Source organism: Propithecus coquereli, unplaced genomic scaffold (assembly GCF_000956105.1).
Source record: "Propithecus coquereli isolate 6110/MARCELLA unplaced genomic scaffold, Pcoq_1.0 Scaffold209, whole genome shotgun sequence".
NCBI classification, from domain to species: domain Eukaryota; kingdom Metazoa; phylum Chordata; class Mammalia; order Primates; family Indriidae; genus Propithecus; species Propithecus coquereli.
In genome coordinates, this window is record NW_012145967.1 from 4,602,616 (window position 1) to 4,624,139 (window position 21,524).

General features: G+C 36.1%; 1 protein-coding gene across 1 annotated transcript in view; it reads right to left on the reverse strand.

The window, feature by feature from the left end:
• The window catches only part of NCAPD3 (non-SMC condensin II complex, subunit D3), an 81,757-nt gene that overhangs the window by 47,480 nt on the left and 12,753 nt on the right, over positions 1–21,524 (reverse strand). The window contains exons 6-18 of the mRNA XM_012644275.1: positions 21,179–21,363; positions 20,352–20,516; positions 20,183–20,244; positions 19,902–19,989; positions 17,415–17,548; positions 15,997–16,069; positions 15,053–15,178; positions 14,664–14,916; positions 14,152–14,208; positions 13,817–13,906; positions 6,603–6,676; positions 5,949–6,083; positions 4,899–5,130 (exon numbers count right to left, since the gene is read on the reverse strand). Of these exons, the coding sequence (XP_012499729.1) occupies positions 4,899–5,130; positions 5,949–6,083; positions 6,603–6,676; positions 13,817–13,906; positions 14,152–14,208; positions 14,664–14,916; positions 15,053–15,178; positions 15,997–16,069; positions 17,415–17,548; positions 19,902–19,989; positions 20,183–20,244; positions 20,352–20,516; positions 21,179–21,363 (1,674 nt within the window). The remainder of the gene's footprint in view (positions 1–4,898; positions 5,131–5,948; positions 6,084–6,602; positions 6,677–13,816; positions 13,907–14,151; positions 14,209–14,663; positions 14,917–15,052; positions 15,179–15,996; positions 16,070–17,414; positions 17,549–19,901; positions 19,990–20,182; positions 20,245–20,351; positions 20,517–21,178; positions 21,364–21,524) is intronic.

Genomic DNA, 21,524 nt, shown 5'->3' on the forward strand with positions numbered 1-21,524 from the left:
GAATTTTGGTTTTTATATCCAAAGCTTTTGTTTATTAAAAGCTTTTGTCTGTTAAATTTAAGTCTTTGACATTTACTTTGATTACTGATTTATTTGGATTAATTTAGCCATTTATTTTGTGCTTTCTCTTTATCACGCTTTTTATTTTTCCTTCTTGTTTTTTATTTTTAGTCTTCACTTCTATTCTGTCTTTTCTTGCATTGAGTTTTCTTCAATACATTACTTTTGCTCTGTCGGCTCAGAGGTTATATACTTCTACCCTGGTTGCCCAGTCTTGGCTCAAGTCTATTGTTAATCAGCGTCTCTAGTCTCCTCCTATCCAATGCTACAAATGCAAGAAAATGCACACTCTGATGGCCACTCTGGCTCATCTGACAGCTTTGATATTTTAGCTTGACATTGCTTTTGATCATTCCAATTAGTCGTCATCATTCTCACTACTGTTACTGATTTTCAACGTCTGTGATTATTTTAGATTTCTCTATGTGTTTACTGATTTCTTAGTAACCAATTCTTCTTGAATCCTATTCCTCTCCCTTCTGAATCCAGTTTCCATCCTTCTGAAGTATATCCTTTACAGAAGCTTCTTTGGTGAAGGGCTATTGGTGATGAATTTCCTCAGTTTTTTTTTTTTTTGCTTTGTTCTTTTTCAATATGGCTTTATTTTACCTTGTATATTGAATAATTTAGTTTGGTATAAAATTCCAACTTGACATGACTTGTTTGGGACAAGTTTTGTTTGTGATATGTTTGAGAGATTTGGAAATGTTGACTGCTCACTTTGCTTGAGATTCTCACTCCTTGTTTCTACTTGAATCATTTTCTCATAGTTGTTCCTCTACCTCTTTATTCCTTTTAAGTCATAGAGCTATCTGCCTTTGTCAAACCCTTAAATGACCACCCTCTACAAGGTTCCTCTTCTAAACTCCCATCTTTTCTTATTCATTCTACAACCTCTTTGGGCAGTTTCATCCACAACCCAACCCCAGGTTTCAACATGAACCCATGTTTCTTTCTTTGTTTTAATGTTTCCTTAAAGCCCTTTGGAATAAACAAATACCAAAAATATGAAAAATTTGAAGCAACACTGAAAAACAAAAAGAATTGCCACAAAATCAACTAGAAGTTAAGAATAATTTCAGAAAATATGCAGTGCATAAGTTGTGGGCCACTGTTTTCTCTTAAGCATTTGCCAATTTGGGCAGAGGTGGCTATCAAGCTAATAAATAGAGACTTAGATATATTCATGGGGCAAAAGGACAAAAAGAGGAGCCCAGGGCCTGCTAGGAAGGGCAGGCTTGGTCAGTACCCTGGTGTGGATTTGGGATCTATACTTTAACAGGGTAAGTGCCCACACAGTCACTGCTGCCCAGGTCGAAACCTTCTCCGCCCTTGACTGGATTAAAGTGATCTGGTATAGAAGTACCCCTAACCTAATCACCCACCAGATGTAGATATAAATCCTCTCTAGATGTTACCCCAAACTTCAAATTATCTCCACAATTTTTCGAATGCAATGTCATATGAGGAGATAAGACAAGATTACCAAAAATAAAGAGAAACAGATCCACAGGGCCTGTGACGTTATCAGACACATACACTTTAAAGTGACTATGCTGAATATGTTCAAAGAAACAAAAATAAGATTGGCAATTTCAGCAGAGAACTGGAAACTATAATGAAGAAAATGAAAATTTTAGAAATGAAAAATGCAATGATAATTAATAATGAATGGACTGACCAATGGATTACACATGAATAAAGAGGGCCAAGAATAAGTAAGATAATACTGAAGAACCGTACGGGGCAAGGCAAGAAGAACACGAGACTGACTCTGCTGGAGAGCAGAACTCATAAAACCCCAATAATTAAAACAGGGTAGTCCCAACGCAGGAAGAATATCCATGCTAATGAAGTAAAACAGAGTAGAAAATTCTGGACTAGAATTATGAACACCTGACTTGTCATCAAGATGGCACTGCAAAGCACTGAACAAAGGATAGTCTTTTCAATTAATATTTCTAGGGTAACTGGATCTTCATTTAGAAAAACATCAAACTTGGTCCCCATCTAACAGAGCGCACAAAAATCAATGGCAGGTAAGTTAAATACCTAACAGAGAAAAGGAAAAAAAAAAAGATTATATAGGAGAACATCTATATGACTCTGTGGTTAGGAAAAGATTTCTTAAAAAGTACATTAACTATAAAGAAAACCAATGACAAACTCAACTTATCAAAAGACAGCATTAAGAGAGTAAAAAAGCAAACAAAGTGGGAAAAGGGATTTGCAATACATGTAACAATGAACTGCACACAGAATAGGTAATGAACACTTTTAGATGAACAGGTGAAAGAGTGACAGCCCAATTAAACACAGGACAAGAGATCCAAACAGGTAATTCTCAATGTGAGTATCTAAATGCTAATCCACATATAAAAAAAGCTCAATCTCATTGGTCAACGTGGCAGTGTAAATTGAAGCCACAATGCAATACCACTATTCATTCATCAAAATGCCTGACAAGAAAAAGACTGACAATACAAAATGCTATCTGAGATATGGAGCAACCAGAACTCTCACATATCGCTGTTGCAAACATAAACGCTACAACCATCCTGGAAAACTGTCTAGCAGTATCCGTTAAAGGTGAATTAAAATATATGCAAAAATACTGCTTCTTGGTATAAACCCAACAGATGTACAAAAGAACACAGGAATATTCATAGTGGTATTACATATAATAGTCAAAAACTGAAAGATATTCAATTATCTATAAATAAAATGAATAAATTGTGGTTTAATCATAAATGTCACACACATATATATGTTTGTGTGTACACAGAAATGAAAATGAATGAGCTACAGCTATACACATAGTAACCTGAATGAATCTTACATTACACTGAGTGAAAGAAGCCAGACACACAGGAGAATACATCCTATATAATACCATTTATATTAAGTTCAACAACAGGAAAGTAACACATTGTATTAAAACCACAGAAGTAGTTAGATCTGAGGAGGATACTGATTGGGAAGGTGTGATTGTCTTCTTGGGCCTGGTAGTATTTTATTTCTTGACCCTGGTGGTGGGGTTACATGGTACATTTTCTTTGTAGTATTTATTGACCTTATGGTTTGTATACTCTTCTATATATATGCTACACTTCAGTATAAAAATTTTTTTAAATAAAAAGAAATGAAATAAACCTCCTGATAGCTTCTCACGACCTGTAGTAGGCCTCTCGTCTTTTGTGAAGAATGGTTACTACCTTTCATTACATTACCATGAAGCTTTAATATACTAGGTGTGCATAATGAGGTATCCCCAGGGAAAGTGAAAAAGGTGGGTAAATCCCTCCCTTCTAGGAATCTCAGCAAAGTGTAGAGTGGGTACAGGATGAGTATCCCTCATCTGAAATGCTTGAGACCAAAAGTGTTTTGGATTTTAGATTTTTTTTTGATTTTGGAATATTTGCATATACTTAATAGGACATCTTGAGGATGGGACCCAAATCTAAACACGAAATTCACTTATGTCTCATATACACCTTACATGCATAGCCTGAAGGTAATTTTATTTTTCCCTTGGGGATACTGAACACTGTGTGTTGTGTACCTCCCTTTTGACTGCAACCTGTCACATGAGGTCAGGTGTGGAATTTTCCACTTGTGGTATCATGTCGGTGCTCAAAAGGTTTCTGATTTTGGAGCATTTTGGATTTTTGGATTAGGGATGCTCAACCAGTACTGAGAAAACATTTGCTGAATGAACACATTTTCCGTCATAAAGTTTTACTACCAAATGGGACTTGAAGAGATCATGTAATCGAACAGCTGCTCTTACAAATGAGGAAACTAAGGCCCAGAGAAGGTGATTTGCCAAGGAAACAGAATGGAATTTTTGGTACATGTACTGTTTTGACACAGGCACACAATGTGAATTAATCAAATCAAGAAAATACTGGGTATCCATCACCTCAGGTATTTATCATTTCTTTGTGTTAGGAATATTCCAGTTCTACTCTTTTAGTTATTTTAAAGTATAACCTAACTTATTGTTGATTGTAGTCACTTTGTTATGCTATCACATACTGTTCCTTCTATCTAACTAGCTAATACTATTTTGCAATCATTAACCATCCTCACTTTATCCCTCCCGGCCCCACTACCCTTCCCAGCCTCTGGTAACATAATTCTACTCTCTGACTCTATGAGATCAATTGTTTTTAATATTTAGCTCCCACATATGAGTGAGAACATGCAAGATTAGTCTTTCTGTGCTTGGCTTATTTCACTTAACAATGTTCTCTAGTTCTATCCATGTTGTTGCAAATGGCAGGATTCCATTCTTTTTGTGGCTATATAATATTCCACTGCATATATGTACCACAATTTCTTTATCCCACAGAATGGTATTTTACAAAACTAAATCTATTTCTCTTTCTATTGCATGGTAATTCCTCTACAACAGGTCCTAACTCCTAAATACCATATTCACTGTAAACAGTGTATGCTCAATAAATGTTATCAAACAGAAAAAAAAAAAACCCCTGCGGTGCTTGCAAGAACTAGGAAGTCATCTTTCATAATAGCCAGTATTGGGGAAAAGTAACATAATAATATGCTGTATCCATGGGCATTTTCTATTACATATTAAGATACCAAACTAAAACTGGACGGCATGCAGAGGGAAGCAAAGGAAGTGATCAAAATGGTGTTGCAAAAATACAGTTACCACAAAAATGCTAAGAGATTTGAAGTAGGTCAAGAAAACAAAGAGACCAAGATTGAGTCTTCACATACACCAAGTAATGTGGAAAGTTGGTTTCTCAAGATCAGTGGAGAAATGAGTACAAAGTCTTATGGCCTTCCATAAGGAACACAAGTCATACAGTTAGCATACCTCAATCCCTGGCTTTCTGTGGTGAGGAGAGCAAGCAGTGCCCAAGCCAGCACCTGGCTGTCGTCCCCAGTGTGAAATTTACTGTGGTGCTTGATGTTCTGCAGCAGGACCTGGTCGAGGCACTCCAGGGCCTTCTCCTGCACGGTGCTCTCGCAGTCCATCACCACGGGGACTACCCCCCTCAGCCAGGCTTTCTGGATATGGACACATCGAGGTTGGGCCTTAGGATTGAAAAAATTATAATGTCAGAGGTCTTATCCTATTAGAAGTCTAAATACAAGTCAGTGAAGTTGTCATCAATGTTTTGAGAAACAGGTTAAAAATAATTACACATTCGACTGCAAACAGACCACAGAGTGAAAAAGAATCAATGCTCAAAATACGTGCAAGAACAAAATTCAACCTCTGGCTTATTGTAAATCAGTGCATACTATTAATAAAATTTTAAATGTATATATTAAAGTCATTATTTTATTAGTAATAGTAAATCAGTATGTTTTTAGTCATTCAAAATCAAGAGCAAATAATATTTATCCAAAGGAGCAAGTAGAATAGACGCTGACAGAGAAAGTCAAAATATGCATTGTTTAATGCCTTCTACCACGAAATAAAGAAAAAAACGTGCTTTTAAAATTCTTCAACAGCTAATTAGCTGGCAGAAGTAAACTGTGTATAGCATTAGTGGGTCTGCTCTTTTGGCAATACCATATATATATGTTTTAATTGACAAAAATTCATCTAGGCCTCCAGCACAACCAAATTAATTTTTAAATTTATTTTTCTATGTGAGATTTAAACTGAAGAAAAGCCTAACAATTAGCATTCTCTGGCATTAGTTCCCATTTATATTTACTAGGAAGTACAGTCTATCACACATAGTTGAAAGATACCTCTTCTTTTCTCTTACATTATACAGTCCTACAGTGGAATTGGCAGAGTCTCTAATGGTCAACTTACCATTTAACAACAGGTAAGTATTATGAGGAATTACTTTTAATGTAAAATACCATGCATTAGATACATATGCCTTGCCTCTCACCATAAGAAGTTCGGTAAGAGATTGTAGGGCCTGCTTCCGGACAGACACTGCAGGGTCTCGACACCGGTCCTGCAGAATTGACAGGTCTTCCTTCATATATGAGACTTCACAATGTTTCAAAATACTCACTAACACCTAGAAGGCAGATATGCAACATGAAGTGATGACTGCATAGCATAAATACACAAAGACAAATTGTGGACAAAGGAAACTTTCTGGAAGTTTGTGGTTCTTAACATTTTGGGGGTCATGGATCCATCCTTCTTCCCTACAACATCCCATCTTTTAGAATCTGATGAAAGCTAAGGCCTCTCTCCGAGGAAAACTGACACACATTTTGTATGAACAAATATTTACAAACAATTTTACGAAGCTATTAAAATCTACCCTTGGTCCCCAAGTTAAGAATTCCTATTCTAAACAAAAGAAATTAAGGATATAAATTTGTGGTTCTCTTGGAAATCTTGAAAACAGACAATCTTTCAGTTCATCTATATAATTTATATATAACAGAATCAGGGTCAACTAACAGTTAAGTGAAAGCAAATTAAGTAATGAATAAGGCCTGGGGTTTTTAAAAATAATCCCTTGCATTTCCAAGTTTTTAGCACATAAAAAGAGAGCACATTAAAAAATGTGGGAAAAAATTCACACCTGGAGTGCAGACTTCCTAACGTTGGTCTTCTCATCCCTAATCCTCTTTCTCAGCATCGTCATGACACATCTTTCTGTGGAGGGAACGCCAAAGAGTCATTACACTCCAAGAAAAACCACACAGATTCTAACATTTCACCACATGGTACCAAGAAAATATGCTCATCTTAAAACTCACTAACTAGCTTGGTTTAAATCCTAAGAAATCAGAGTATGAAATGGTGTAGAAAAAGAAGAAAATGTGAATAATTAGGTATTCACTATAAAGCATATGATTTGGAATATTAAAAATTCGATTTCAAATCCTGGCTCCTATCTCTAAAATTCTAAATAAATTATTCAGCTCTTCTATTTTGTTTAGCTACAAATAGGAAAATCTAACCCATCAGGTTTTTAATAAAGATTTGATGAGATAATATATAACAGAAGCTTTAAAACTTGTCACTCAAAGACCTCTTACCCTCTTAAAAATTACTAAGGATCCCAAAGACCTTTTTTTATGTGGATTATATCTTTTAATATGAATTAGAAATTTAAACTGAAAATTGTAAAACTATTTACTAATTCATTTTAAAATAGCAAGATGTGACTACAAATGGAATTTTTAATAAAAAACAACTATATTTTCTAAAACAAACAAAAAGAAAACACTGAAAAGAATGGCACTGTTTTACATTTTTGCAAACGCTGTAATGTCTGGCTTAATAAAAGCTGCTGGATTCTCAACTCTTTCTGCCTGCAATCTGTCTTGACATCATACACCATGGGACATTGGAAAACTCCAATTTGCATGTGTTAGAAAGACAGTGTGGAAGGTAAATGACATCTTGATTATTATTACAAGCATAGTACTCAGTTTGAGGACCCCTGAGGGCTCCCAAATCACATTTTGGGAACTGCTGACACATAAGAAGGCACCTTAAAAAAATACAAAATGGAAAACAATAGAGAAAAATCAATGAAACCAAAAGTAGGTTCCTTGAAAAGATGAACAAAATTAACAAACCTTTAGTTTAACTGACCAAGAAAGTAAAAAAGAAAATTCAAATTGCTAAAATCAGGGATGAAAGAAGGGACATAACTATCAGCCTTACATAAATAAAAAGCATTACAAAGGAATGCTATGAACATTTTTATGCCAACAAAATAAGTATCCTAAATGAAATGAACAAATTTTTAGAAAGATACAAACTATGGAAACTGATTCAAAAAGAAATAGAAAATCCAAATATACTTATAACACATAAAGAAACTGAATTAGTAATCAAAAAAACCTCTCTCTCTCTCTCCCTCTCTCTCACTCACTCTCACACACACACACACACACACACACACACACACACACACACACACACACACACACTCGCCAAGGACCAGATGGTTTTACTGGAGAATTCTAACAAATATTAAAAACGAACACCAATCCTTCACAAACTCTTTCAAAAAACAGAAGAGAAGAATACACTCCCCACCTCATAACATTAGGACAGCATTACCTTAATAGCAAAACCAGACAAAGACATCTCAAGAAAAGAAAACAAAAGACCAATGTCCCTTATGAATATATACATCAAATTTCTCAAAAAAAAAAAAATACAAGCAAATCAAATCCAGCAAGATATAAAAAGGATTAAACGCCATGTCTGTGATTTATCCCAGGAATGAAAATGTTGATTTAACATGAAAATCAATGTAAATTACCACATAGTAAGCAAATAAAGGACAAAACCATATGATCCTCTCAAGAGATGCAGAAAAAGCATTTGCAAAATCCAACACCTTTTTAAAAATGATAAAAACTCTCAACAAACTTGGAATAGAAGAAAACTTCCTCACAATAATAAAGGTCATCCTAAAAAATCCACAGCTAACATCATACTCAATGGTGAAAACCAAAAACTTTCACCTAAGTACAGAAAAAGATGAAGATGTTTACTCTTCACATTTCTATTCAACATTGTACTAGAGATATAGCTAGGGCAAATAGGCAAATAAAAGAAATATTAAAATATTAGTAAAAGACAGCCAGATTGGAAAGGAAGAAGTAAAACAATCTCTATTCACAGATGACTTGATCTTACAGATAGAAAATTCTAAGGAATCCATAAAAAACTATTAGAGACAGTAACAAGTTTAGCAAAGTTACAGTACATAAGATCAATAATAAAAAATTATTTGTAAAAACTAGCAATGAATAATTCAAAATGAAATTAAGAGAGCAATTTCATTTATAAGCATCAAAAAGAATAAAATACTTAGAACAAAATTTAAAGAGCAAAAATTCACTGAAAACTACAAAACATCACTGAAACAAATCCTGTCAGATCAGCTGCAGCATTAGATTCTCACGGGAGCGTGAACGCTACTATAAACTGCACATGAAAGGGATCTAGGCTGCACAGTCCTTATGAGAACCTAATGCCTGATGATCTGAGCTGGAGCTGAGGCGGTGATGCTAGTGCTGGGGAGTGGCTGCAAATACAGATTATCATTAGCAGAAAAGTCTGACTGCGCAATAAATGTAATGTACTTGAATCATCCAGAAACCACACCCCATCCCAATCTGTGGAAAAAGCTGCCTTCCATGAAACCAGTCCCTGGTGCCAAAAAGGTTGGGGACCACTGGGATAGAGGACTTGACACATTAAGATGGGAATATCCCCAAATTGATCTACAGACTGATCCCTATCAAAATCCAAGATGCCTTTTTTTTTTGCAGAAATTCACAGCTGACCCTAAAATTCAAATGGATATACAAGGGACCCAGAATAGCCAAACGAGTTTTGAAAAAGAACACATATGAAGAATGCACTTTTCCTGATTTCAAAACTTAACTACTGAAGGAAACCAGAATATGTCACTGCACATTATGCCTTTGATATAAAAATTATTTTTGAGCTGAAGGCAATTAAGCAGCAGCAATCAGAGGAAAAGCTCTCTCTCTCTTACCCCATTTCTGCGAATAGGCAGGATATAAATTCTTCTTTACTGGAGATGACTCTAGACTTTTGTGAGCCAAGAGATGGCCAGAGGAATCCACAAACAAGCCTCGCTTCATTGTTTTCCTTCCACATACAGACAGTTCCTAACTTTCGATGGTTCTATTAAGATTTTTTCGACTTTACAATGGTGAGAAAATCATCGATGTGCATTCAGACTGTACTTTAAATTTTGATCTTTTCCTGGGCTAGCAGTATGCTGCAGGATACTCTCTCATGATGCTGGCAGTGGCAGCGAGCCACAGCTCCCCACGAGCCACGCCATTGTGAGGGTAAGCAACCAATACTCTACAGTGTACTGTTGCCAGTGGTTTTTTTTAACATTGTTTTTGTGTTTTCGCATCCCATTATGTCTACAAAATGCTTCAAACATTCTCTGGGACCAGTGTGCTTTCAGTTGTATATGTTAATGGTTAGAACCCATACAACCATTTTGTTTTTCACTCTCAGTACAGTATTCAATAAATTACATGAGATATTAAATGCTTTATTATAAAGTAGACTTTGTGTTTGATGATTTTGCCCAACTGTAGGTTAACGTCAGTGTTGTGAGCACATTTAAGACAGGCTAGGTAAGCTATGATGTTCAGCAGGTTAGCTGTATTAATTGCATTTTCAACTTATAATATTTTCAACTTAATGATGAGTTTAATTCCACTGTAAGTCAGGGAACATCTATATTTACCTTCCTATGGTTTCCCCCTCTGGAAGCCTAAAACTGCTTTTCTCTGTCCTGTTATTTCCCTACAAATTTACTGTTCTTTGTTGAAGATCTTATATACGGGGACTTTTAAGCCACCGCTTTGAGTTCCTTTGCCTTAGGTTTTTCCTGCATGATGTGTATTGAACACATTAATAAACTTGTTTGTTTTTCTTCTTTCTCTCATTAATCTTTCTTTTGTTACAGGGGTCCGTTCCAACTAAGAACTCATGAGGATTGAGGAAAAAGTTACTTTTCCTCTCCCACACTGTAATGCAGCAGCAATCAACACAGTGTGGTACTGGCATACAGACAGACATACAGATCGGTGGAATAAAATTGAGAGTTGAGAAATAAACCCATAAATTCATATAAATAAGGCAACAGATTTTCCACAAGGGTGCCAAGACCATTCAAAAGTGAAGGAATAGTCTTTCAAATGAATGGTGCTATGTCAAGTGGATATTCATATGTGAGTGAAGATGGACCCCACACATACCATATGCAAAAATTAACTCCAAATTGATCAGAGACCTGAATGTAAGAGGTAAAACTGTAAAACTCTTATAGGAAAACACAGGAGCAAATCTTTGTGACCTCGAATTAGGCAATGGTTTCTTAGCTATGACAGCAAAATCACAAGTAAAAAAAGAAAAAGATAAATTGGACTTCATCAAAATTAAAATGTTTTTTGCTTCAATGAACATAATCAAGAAAATGAAAAGATAATCCACAGAAATGGGGAACAATATTTGAAAATCATTTATCTGATAAAGGACTTGGATTCAGAATACAAAAAGAACTCTTAAAACTAAAAAATAAAAAGACAAATAACCCAATTAAAAAACGGGCAAAGGGCTTGAATTTGTGTATCTTTCCCCAAAGATACACAAATAGCCAATAAGCACATGAACATCTGCTCAATATAATTAGTCACTAGGGAAATGTAAATCAAGACTGCAGTGAGGTACCACTTCATACCCACCAGGATGTTTAAAATAAAACAGGCTGACAAGTGTTGGTAAGAATATGGAGAAACAGAATTGTCATACCTTCCTTGTAAGATTGTAAAATGGTATGGCCACTTTGGAAAAGAGTTTGGTAGTTCCTCAAAATGTTAAACACAGAGTTACCACATTACTCAGCAGTTTTACTCCTAGGTATATACTCAAAAGGAATGAAAACATACATCCACACAAAAACTTGTACAAGAATGTTCATAGCAGCATTATTCATAATACCCCAAAAGTAGAAATTACTCACATGTCCATCAATTAATGAATGGATAAACAAAATGTGGTATCCTTATAACAGAATAATATTCCACCATAAAAAGGAATGAAGTAGGCTGGGCGTGGTGGCTCACCCCTGTAATCCTAGCACTCTGGGAGGCCGAGGCAGGTGGATCACTCAAGGTCAGGAGTTTGAGACCAGCCTGAGCAAGAGCTAGACCCCATCTCTACTAAAAAATAGAAAGAAATGATCTGGACAACTAAAAGTATATATATATAGAAAAAATTAGTCAGGCATGGTGGCGCATGCCTGTAGTCCCAGCTACTCGGGAGGCTGAGGCAGAAGGATTGCTTGAGCCCAGGAGTTCGAGGTTGCTGTGAGCTAGGCTGATGCCACAGCACTCACTCTAGCCCGGGCAACAAAGTGAGACTCTGTCTCAAAAAAAAAAAAAAAAAAAAAAAATGGGAATTAAGTACTGGTACATGCCACAATAGGAATGAACCTTGAAAACATCATGCTAAGTAAGTGAAAGAAGCCAGACAGAAAAAAACAACATACTGCATGATTCCCTTTATGTGGAATGTCCAGGATAGGCAATTCTATAGGGACAGAAAGCAAGGAGGAAGTAGGAAATGAAGAATGACTGCCAGTCAGTACAGGGTTTCTTTTTCAGCTGCTAAAAATGTTCTGGAATTAGACTTGGGACTTGTGACTACACACTTTAAATGGTGAATTTTATAGTATGTGAACTATATATCAATTAAAAAACAAAGAAAGCACCTGGCACAGGGCATGGTATGTAGTAACTACATAGATTTTTTAAGGTATAATTAATGCCAATAATACATGTTCTTTCAGTTTATGAAAAATAAAATGGGAACATGGACTCTTTAGATTTTCAAACTTTTCTAATTTTACAGCATCACTAAATCAACACAATTTGATATTGCTTAGAAAAGAGTCTGAATGTCATGGTGTACTGCAGAAAAATGAAAAAAAATAAATAAATAAAAAGGAAAGAGTCTGTGCAACAGTAAATCTGTAACCTGTTAAGAGGAACACTGGAGTCAACAAAAACATTCAGATTTTCCAGATTCAATTTTTCTACAAAATTAAGGAATCTTGTTTCTTATAGATTCAGTTATTGCTCTAAATTTGAGTAACACATGCTAATATCTAGCCTCACAAAGTTAATTCTACGCTAATCTTCTAGGCCAAATATTTAGATAAGCAGTAATCATCCTCTTGGCACCTGTCTCACAGCATTATATATGTGTGCGTACGTATGTGTGTGTATACACATACATATATGGATATGTATATATATATGTATGTGTGTGTATATACATATATATACATATATACACATACACACATTTATATATCTGCTTATCTGTCTTTTCCACTGCTCCTTAAGAGGTAAAACTTAAGAAATTTATGTTTTATTAAAGTGTATATCTACAATGCCTAGAACAGATTAGGAAGGACCAGATAAATGTTTATTGAATGAATAAAGCTAATTATATAATTAATCCACACATATTAATATTTTCTCTTTCTCTGTCTTGTTTCTTTAAATCACTTCCCTAAAATGTTATTTCCACAGATTCTCACAACAGCCTTCTATAAAATACAGGGAAGGTGTTAGGATTGGAAAATGATAGGGAGTTTTATCGACCCTGATGCCCTAGGTCATGCAGCTATTTAATAATTGAGTTGGTACAAGTTGTTATAATTTCTGAAGACAAATTATAAGCTAAATTCTGAAATGTCCTTTTCAGTAGAAGCTTGGACACAACAGTCCCTACCATGTATTAGAATTGGATTCTGGGATGGCTCAGTTACAGTCAAGATGATGTGACGGCAAAAGTGACGCAGAATGAATCAGGAACAAGACTGGGGACTGTTCCCATTCCCTCTTTTTTGCGATGACTTTTCCTCAAATGCAAATTTAATCTCTGCTCCACTTTCCCCAGTAACTGGTCCTTTTTTGGTCAGCAATCCCAAGAGCTCACAATGATTGACTTTAATAAGAAAATAAAACATTCTAATAATTCTCTTAAGTGTTATAGGTACAGGGCAGGATCAGTACATGTTAACTGGAATGTCGTTTATTCTTTAACCTAAAATGAAATTTAGTGTAGTGCAAGGATATCAATTAAAAATATAATAGAAATTCTTCCACTTTTAAGAAAAGAAAATTCCAAGGTTTCTAGACTCTACTTACGGTTGTCTGAAATCCAAAAGTATTACCTATCTGACAGTGATAAAATCTGACATACCCCCAGATCCAACTGTTTCACCACCGCTGTCTATGTTGACATCCCCTGAGGGTTCAGAATGGTTAACTGTCTGCCTTTGATAGGAAAAAGCTTAAAAATAAAAAAAAGAAGCACAGTCATTAAAGTAAAAATGTGTTATACTTTGTAACAACATAAGCATGGCATGTTACTCATATAAGTCATTACATTATTGCTGAAATGAATTTCAACTTCTCTAATGACAAAAAAGTACAATATTAGAATAGGTAAGTACGAGAGTAGACAACACATTTCAAATATTCAGCAAATTTTTACAAGACAGTTATTCAGTATTTGAAACTATATTGATCCAATACCTGATGAATTTCTCAGTAAGGTACCAGGGTGACTCTCTATTCCTGAAACTGCAGGACCTAAAAATAAGCAGATGGAAGAAAGAAAGTCACAGTAGCATAAACCCTAAGCAAATATCCACGGAAGGATCAAAATCAAGATAATGAAGCCTACAGACCAGGCAGACAGATTCTAAATTGCTTACCATTGATAATGTTCTCCCTGAGTATGCACTTTAAGTGGGTATTGGGTCCAACGCAGCCAATGCCTACCAGTGAGAAGTAATAGTACAGGCAGCCCACAATCTCACCTCTAAACTAGGAACATTTGAAATACTTTAAAAAGGCCTTTCAAATGTATCAGGCTTACATATTTAAAAAGCTACTTGACAATAAAACATACTGAAAATAGTTTGAGGGTAAAAATAGATCTTATCAGATCTATTATTTTTGCCACAACAAAGAATGATTCCCTCACAGTCTATTTCTTGCTAAATACAAAACCAGTTTCATTTCACAATCCTCACAATACTTACTGTTAATTAGGAGTTCCAGTATACTCTCCGATGCATTGGTAACAGTCAGTTCCAGACAATGTGCAAAGCTGGACAATGCCTTGCTGCGGACAGTAGGTGCCTTGTCTAAACAGCGGTCAAACATAATGTCCTGCACCAAGAACTTATGCTTTAGGAACTTCTGATGTTCCAAGGAGACAGTATTATCCATCTCTCTTTCAGGCAGTTCTAACAGAGCTAAGACCACATCAAGAGTAAAAACTCGGTGTGGGATCTGGTAAAGCAAAATCATAAGAATCACCATCAGATAGGAATGAGAATCAAAGAAACCTTTTTCCTCATTCAGAACTGACTGCCATTAGAAGTTTGCAGAGCTAGGACCCAAGACTTTATGCAGATATATCTCGTACCTTGGAACTTCGTGAATATTTATAAAGCCAGGCAATGAATGTAGCGTACTCCCCACAGGGAAGTTTACTGAGCAGCTGGACCAGGGCCTGTGCTGCAGAGGTCCGATATTCTGATTTATCTATCACCTGAAACACAAAAACAGAGAAGCTGCCAAGCCAATATCCACCTCCAGGACAACTTAAACACGTTATAAGTTGAAAATTAGTGAGCGTAACTAGTTCAATGATTTTTAAATATTAGGTAAATGACTAATAAATTTTAGGTTTTAGACCCCTTTGAAAATTAACCTGTAAGAAATCTATAAGCCTTCTCCCCAGAAAAATGCACATACAAGTTTAGCATACAATTTCAGAGTTTACGGACCCATAGTGTCCATATGTCTCAAATTAAGAATCATTTGTCTAAATGGTTACGAAAATTTAAGAGATAATTATGGAAATTCGAACATGGACTAGATAGTCATTAAAATTAAAGAATTACTGTATAATTTTTTTAGGTGTGTTAATATTTTGTGACTATGGTTTTCATGAGTTTTTATCCTTTAGAGAAACATACTAAAATATTATGTATGAAAGGATATGATGGAATTTGCTTCAAAAAAACAATCTATCATTCCTTCCAGATGACCCAGAAAAAAAAATCCAGGGTATACATGTGTTAGAGGGAGTGACAGGGGTATAAATGACACAGTATTGTTGAAGACAGGTGACGGATATGTAGTGGTTCACCACCCTCTTCTCGTTTCTGTGTGTGTTTGACATTTTCCAAAATAAAAACTAATTTTTTACAGAACCCTTTGTCTAGGGGAACATCTAGCAAATATTTAAATAAGGCTACTTTTAGTAATGATACAGACTCATTCCCAAGAACACGCACACACACAAACACACATATCTGTACATGTCACATACTTCTGTGTTGTTATTACTGAAGCAAATGGTACCTTGGCACAGATGTGCTGCAGTAAGACACGGAGGACTGGGAATATGCTCTCCCTCAGTTCGTCCACAAGTGAGCTATTTAAAAGAAAAACATATCCACCATTTACAACACAGTGAGTGACCCTGTCCTCCAAAACCACTACTCCTGTATTTAGAACATAAATATTAAAAACCACCCCCATATTACAAGAGTTGTCTCAGTAGAATGAAGAGCAAAGACATAACATATCATAGTAGAAAACTAAGTGCTTCCTATGCATAGTTTTGAGTGCTGTTGCTGAGTAGCTGAGTCCTCAAGGAAAAGCAGAAATGTAATCTTCATATGACTGTTTTGACTACTTACTAAATTTCATATTAAGATGTGAAATATTAATATATCCTTTTGGGATAAATATAAAAATTGACTAAGACTCAGTACTGCCTCATAATAGCTCAGTGAAATGCAGCTACTCTAATGTACTTGTAAGATTACTTCTCTAAACTTTATCACAAGAAGAAATTACCACAATGTCCAGACTTAATCCGTTTTGGCGCTAAATTTATCTGTACCATTATACGAACATTATTGCAATTGGTGATATGAACTCTCATGGAAAAATCAAAGCAACAGTGTTTCCACTTAAAACACCTTAGTCATTTAATGTTTAAAAAAATCCCCAGTAAGACACATTTGCTCAGTGACAAGATGACATCATCCATACCCAAGTCTCGAACCATACTACATACTGTGCATACCTGCAGGTATGTACACACTTACCACTTCTCTGCACCACTTCCAAACTGCATGCCAAATATTCAGTAAGGGAGGGAAAGAAAAACCGATGACACAGCAAGCATGTCTTTGCTAATAAAGCTAAGACATGAGACTTTTTAAGTGAAGATGAGTGACTCATGAGGGAAAAAGTGGTCTATCAATTATTGCTAAAGTAAAAAAGCAACTTAATTCTTCCCTTCAGGAAGTATTTTCTGCAGGGAGAGAGGAATAGAAAAGTGAGAAGAAACAAGGAAAAAGTTGCAAAGAACAAATGCAAAGAGACATAGAGCAGAGAGAAACAGAAAAGAGAAAAAAGAGGCAGATGTGCTGTGGTAGTAAACACTAAAGCAGACAATGACGGAGAAAGGAGAGGCGACTGTCCTCTCAGAGGCTGACCTCCCAGGCTGGATGCAATCACACTGGAGGCTGGCTCTGCCCCCGCACTGCAGATTCCTTACTTCTTTAACAATCCCCACTCGGGGACAACCAACAGTGACCCAAACCATGTGAATCCGATTAGCTATGAAGTGTCTTATTTCGGCCCCCCAAACCACCATCAGGCCAGGAATTCTAATTCCGTAAGTGTAAGAAATCTTGGTTAGCGCAGGGCACAGATGACTGAGGAAGAGATGAAGAGAGTGAACATTCAAGATGTGTACGCTTCACCTGATAAACTGGACTGCCTGGTTTCTCTGATTGATGACTTGGGAAGTAATAGTAAGGGGGGTGCGATGGGATCCTTCACCCGCTTCTAACATTAATATTACATTGAGCATTTGATGGAAAACATAACTGATAACCTAGAAGAGAAAAGAAAATTCAATTTAAAGCCTGACAGAGAACCGAGGGGTCTTAAACATAGTGACACAGACTCTAGGAAACCATTTCAAGCCATCTGAAGGTAAGTCAGGCTAGCATAATTGCTGGCTGAACACTAGGGACGTATTTCTTAGACAATTACCAGGTATTTGATAAATGTATTATACAATGTAAAGAGTGTGAAAGAATTGCTGATAATGACAAGAACATCATCTAGTTTCTCTCCCCACCTCTTGCATATTATAAGTCAGAATTTAGGGCAATTCACTGTCATATTTATAAATGGCACAGAATGCTACTAATATTCCCATATGAGAAAAAGGGGAAGACGGCTGGGCATGGTGGCTCACGCCCGTATCCTAGCACTTAGGGAGGCTGAGGTGGGTCGACTGCTTGAGGTCAAGACTTTGAGACCAACCTGAGCAACACAGTGAGACTCTGCCTCTACAAAAAAATAGAAAAATTAGTTGAGTGTGGTGGCGCATGCCTGTAGTTCCAGCTACTTGGAAGGCTGAGGCAGGAGGATCCCTTGAGCCCAGGAGTTTGAGGTTGCAGTGAGTTATGATGATGCCACTGCACTCTTGCCGAGGTAACAGAGACCCTGCCTCAAAAAAAAAGGGGGTGGGAGGTGGGGAAGAAGGATAGCTTACAATATATTTTACTTGCAGTTTACAAAGCACCTTTCAATATATTATCTCATATAATTTAGTCAACTGATTAATTCCTTCATCCAGTAAATAAAACATTTGCTGAAAAACAAGTATGTGGTAGGTATTGCATTAAGCACTTTCGTATATACAGCTAGATTTTACTATATTTAATTTAAAACCTCACAACAACTCCATGAGGACATGAATAATTTCCATTTTACAGATAATTAAAAAAACTTCAAAGGTGGGCTGTCCAAGGATAAATAATTAAAGATCTGGCTAAAACCATCGTTGCCTAACATCAAGTCAATACTTTTACAATGAAAAAAACACATCTTTAGAGACACGGTAGACCTCAAAGGATAAATTTTCCCAACTATTTTATCTTTTAAAATGTTAAAAAAAGGGCATGGAAATTGAAAGCATTACTATGAATTCTATCACATTCATATTTCAAGCACACAGAAATGAGAAAGTCACAAAACATAAAATATTCAATGTTTCCTAAACAACACGCATTGTGCTTGGCATTTGACATGCTTAATTTCACCTAATCCTGTGACAAATATATGAGGAAGGTAAGACTTTTGTCCTTTTTGTCCAGATGTAAAATCTGACATTTTCGCCAGGTCTTATAATTCATACAAGGGCACATGGCTAGTAAGTAGCAAAGTCAGAATTTGAACACAAATGTGCAGAACCCCAAGTATCCCCAAACCTTCTTCTTAGGTTATTATCTCTGCAAATTAACTGTATCATGGCCACCAAAAGCCGCATGACCTTGTTCATCACAGTTTTTGCAAAGTGTTATTGTTTTATTAATGACATCTAAGTTTAGCATCACCATACACGAATAACCCTAATTCCAATGTTAATGGTAGTGATAATATTAAGGTAACATAGGGGGCAACACCCAGATAACAGTTCTAACCAGGAATAAGAGAACCTATAAAATTCCTGTAGGATACCAACTAAAATAATACAAATACTAATAGAAATACCAAAGCACATATGAATTGACAGAGAGAATTTGAAAATTCTATGACTATTCTTGTTTTCGAACCAATTTGATAAATACTTTTATGAAAGTAACTGTTCAGTAGCTTATCTGTTCCTTCTACCTTATTTACACAAAACCATTTTTTTCTGTCTAAAACCTAACAATAATTTGCTGTAGCCAACAAGTATTTTGATATAAATTTGGCAATGAAGAAATGACAGCAAATAGAAATAGTGATAAGTTTTATTATACAAATAATATAAGGTGATGAAAACGACCTAGTAAGTTAAAATGGTGTTATATTGATTGCTTTTTTTTTTTGAGATAGAGTCTCGCTCTGTTGCCCAGGCTGGAGTGCCATGGCGTCATCATAGCTCACTGCAACCTCAAACTCCTGGGCTCAAGCAATCCTCCTGTCTCAGCCTCCCAAGTAGCTGGGACTACAGCACATAACACCACACCCAGCTAATTTTTCTATTTTTAGTAGACAGGTATCACTCTTGCTCAGGCTGGTCTCAAACTCCTGACCTCAAGCGAGCCTCCCGCCTGGGCCTCCCAGAGTGCTAGGATTACAGGCATGAGGCCACTGCCCCGGGCCATCAAATGCTTTTAATGTCTTTCCGTTGTATGGTTCACCTGCTTTCAACTCAACTAGTAACTAAATTAGATCCTTATCTCCTTTACCTTATCTCCTTCGCCATGAATTGGGGAGCACAGCAAATACAACCCATGATAGGCCAGTTCTGGTATGTATTTTGCTTGGTTAAGATCTCTAAAGAAAAAAGGCAAAACATTAGTTAATGGATATAATTTTACTCGGAATATTTCTTATCCCTAGAAGCCATATTTAAATGAATAAATTCTACCTGCGTGCCAATTAGGATAAAATGGCATTTATATTTCTCCTGGAGCAAAAATTATTATACTATATTAAAATTGTAGCACTGGAAGACTTAATGGCTCACCTGACTTGTGTAATATGACATTCGTGAAGAATTGGCTCAAAATTAGTTAAAGTAACAAAGACCTGGAAAACAGATACCAAGAAAAGGCCTGATTTTTTGTACTCATTAAGTATTAGCCATAGTCTATCTCCTTTGAAGTTGCCCTAAGGTTCTTGGAATTTTCACTTACCTCTATACAATTCTGTACACACTGTGGCTTCTCTTTCAGGGAAAACTTGGGCAGAAGCCTTAAGAAATTCTTCAAAACATGAAAGATGGCATTTCGAATTTGAGAAAGGTCCCGGGCAGAAAAATAAATATTTTCTTCATCCTCTTGTTCTATAATTTCATCCATCTAGATTATGAAGAAATGTATAGGTGACTGTGTAATAATGCCTAGCACTTTGTCCCGTGGTTTTCAATTTATACAAACCAAGTCCAGTTAAACTCCAGGTAGCAGCTGATGCTGAGGTGACATGACTTTGACCAGGTTGCTTGACTGTTCCAGGTCTCCATGGTTACAATGGTAAATCACTGGGCTAGATGGCCACTATAGTTACCAGCTCTGTGTTTTTTTGTCAATTAGAATTCCTGTGTTTCTTAGAAGTTTTGACGTCAATGAACCTCTACTATCCTATGTTGTCACACAAGAATTTGAAATTATTGCTATTCTATTCTGCTCTTAAGGGGACAAGAGCCTTCAGGACACTTCAACCACCCCCTGTAGTGACAATAAGATAATGTGGCACATACAACAGTTAGAATGTTGTCAAGAACACCTGAGAACAAGGCTGGGGAGAGATGATCAAGACACTGGAAAGATGGCAAGGCAGAAATGTGCCCTTAGAAGTATACGAAGCCCAAGAGGCAACTTAAAGTAGTACTGAATAGCTGATGATAGTTTAGGCCCTTTTGGTTATAATCATGATGCCTGAAATCATATTTAAAAGTCAATCCTTAAATAAATAAAATCATGTGTTTGTGTAGATACATTTCATTATTCAGTTTACTACTTACCTCAATATCTTCTTTCCTGGGTGGCTTTCCTCTTTTTCTATGCCTCCTTGGATTAGCCTGAGAGCTCACAGGCTGTTCTTTCTTTCTTTTCCGATTCGAGTTAGATTCCTGAGGCCAGCTCTTCTTTAGAGTTTGAACGCATTTGTCAAACATCACTGGGTGGAATACTTGATTGGCTACACTGCCTGTTCATAAAGAATAAAGAGTAAGCAGGCTAAATTTCATCATCTTGAAATATGTCTTTAACAACAGATGAAAAGTTAAAAAGAATAATACAGGCTTTTCATTAATTTGGAATAACAATGAACCTTTAGCAAAAGAGTACCATTGTCAACTTCAGCCTTAA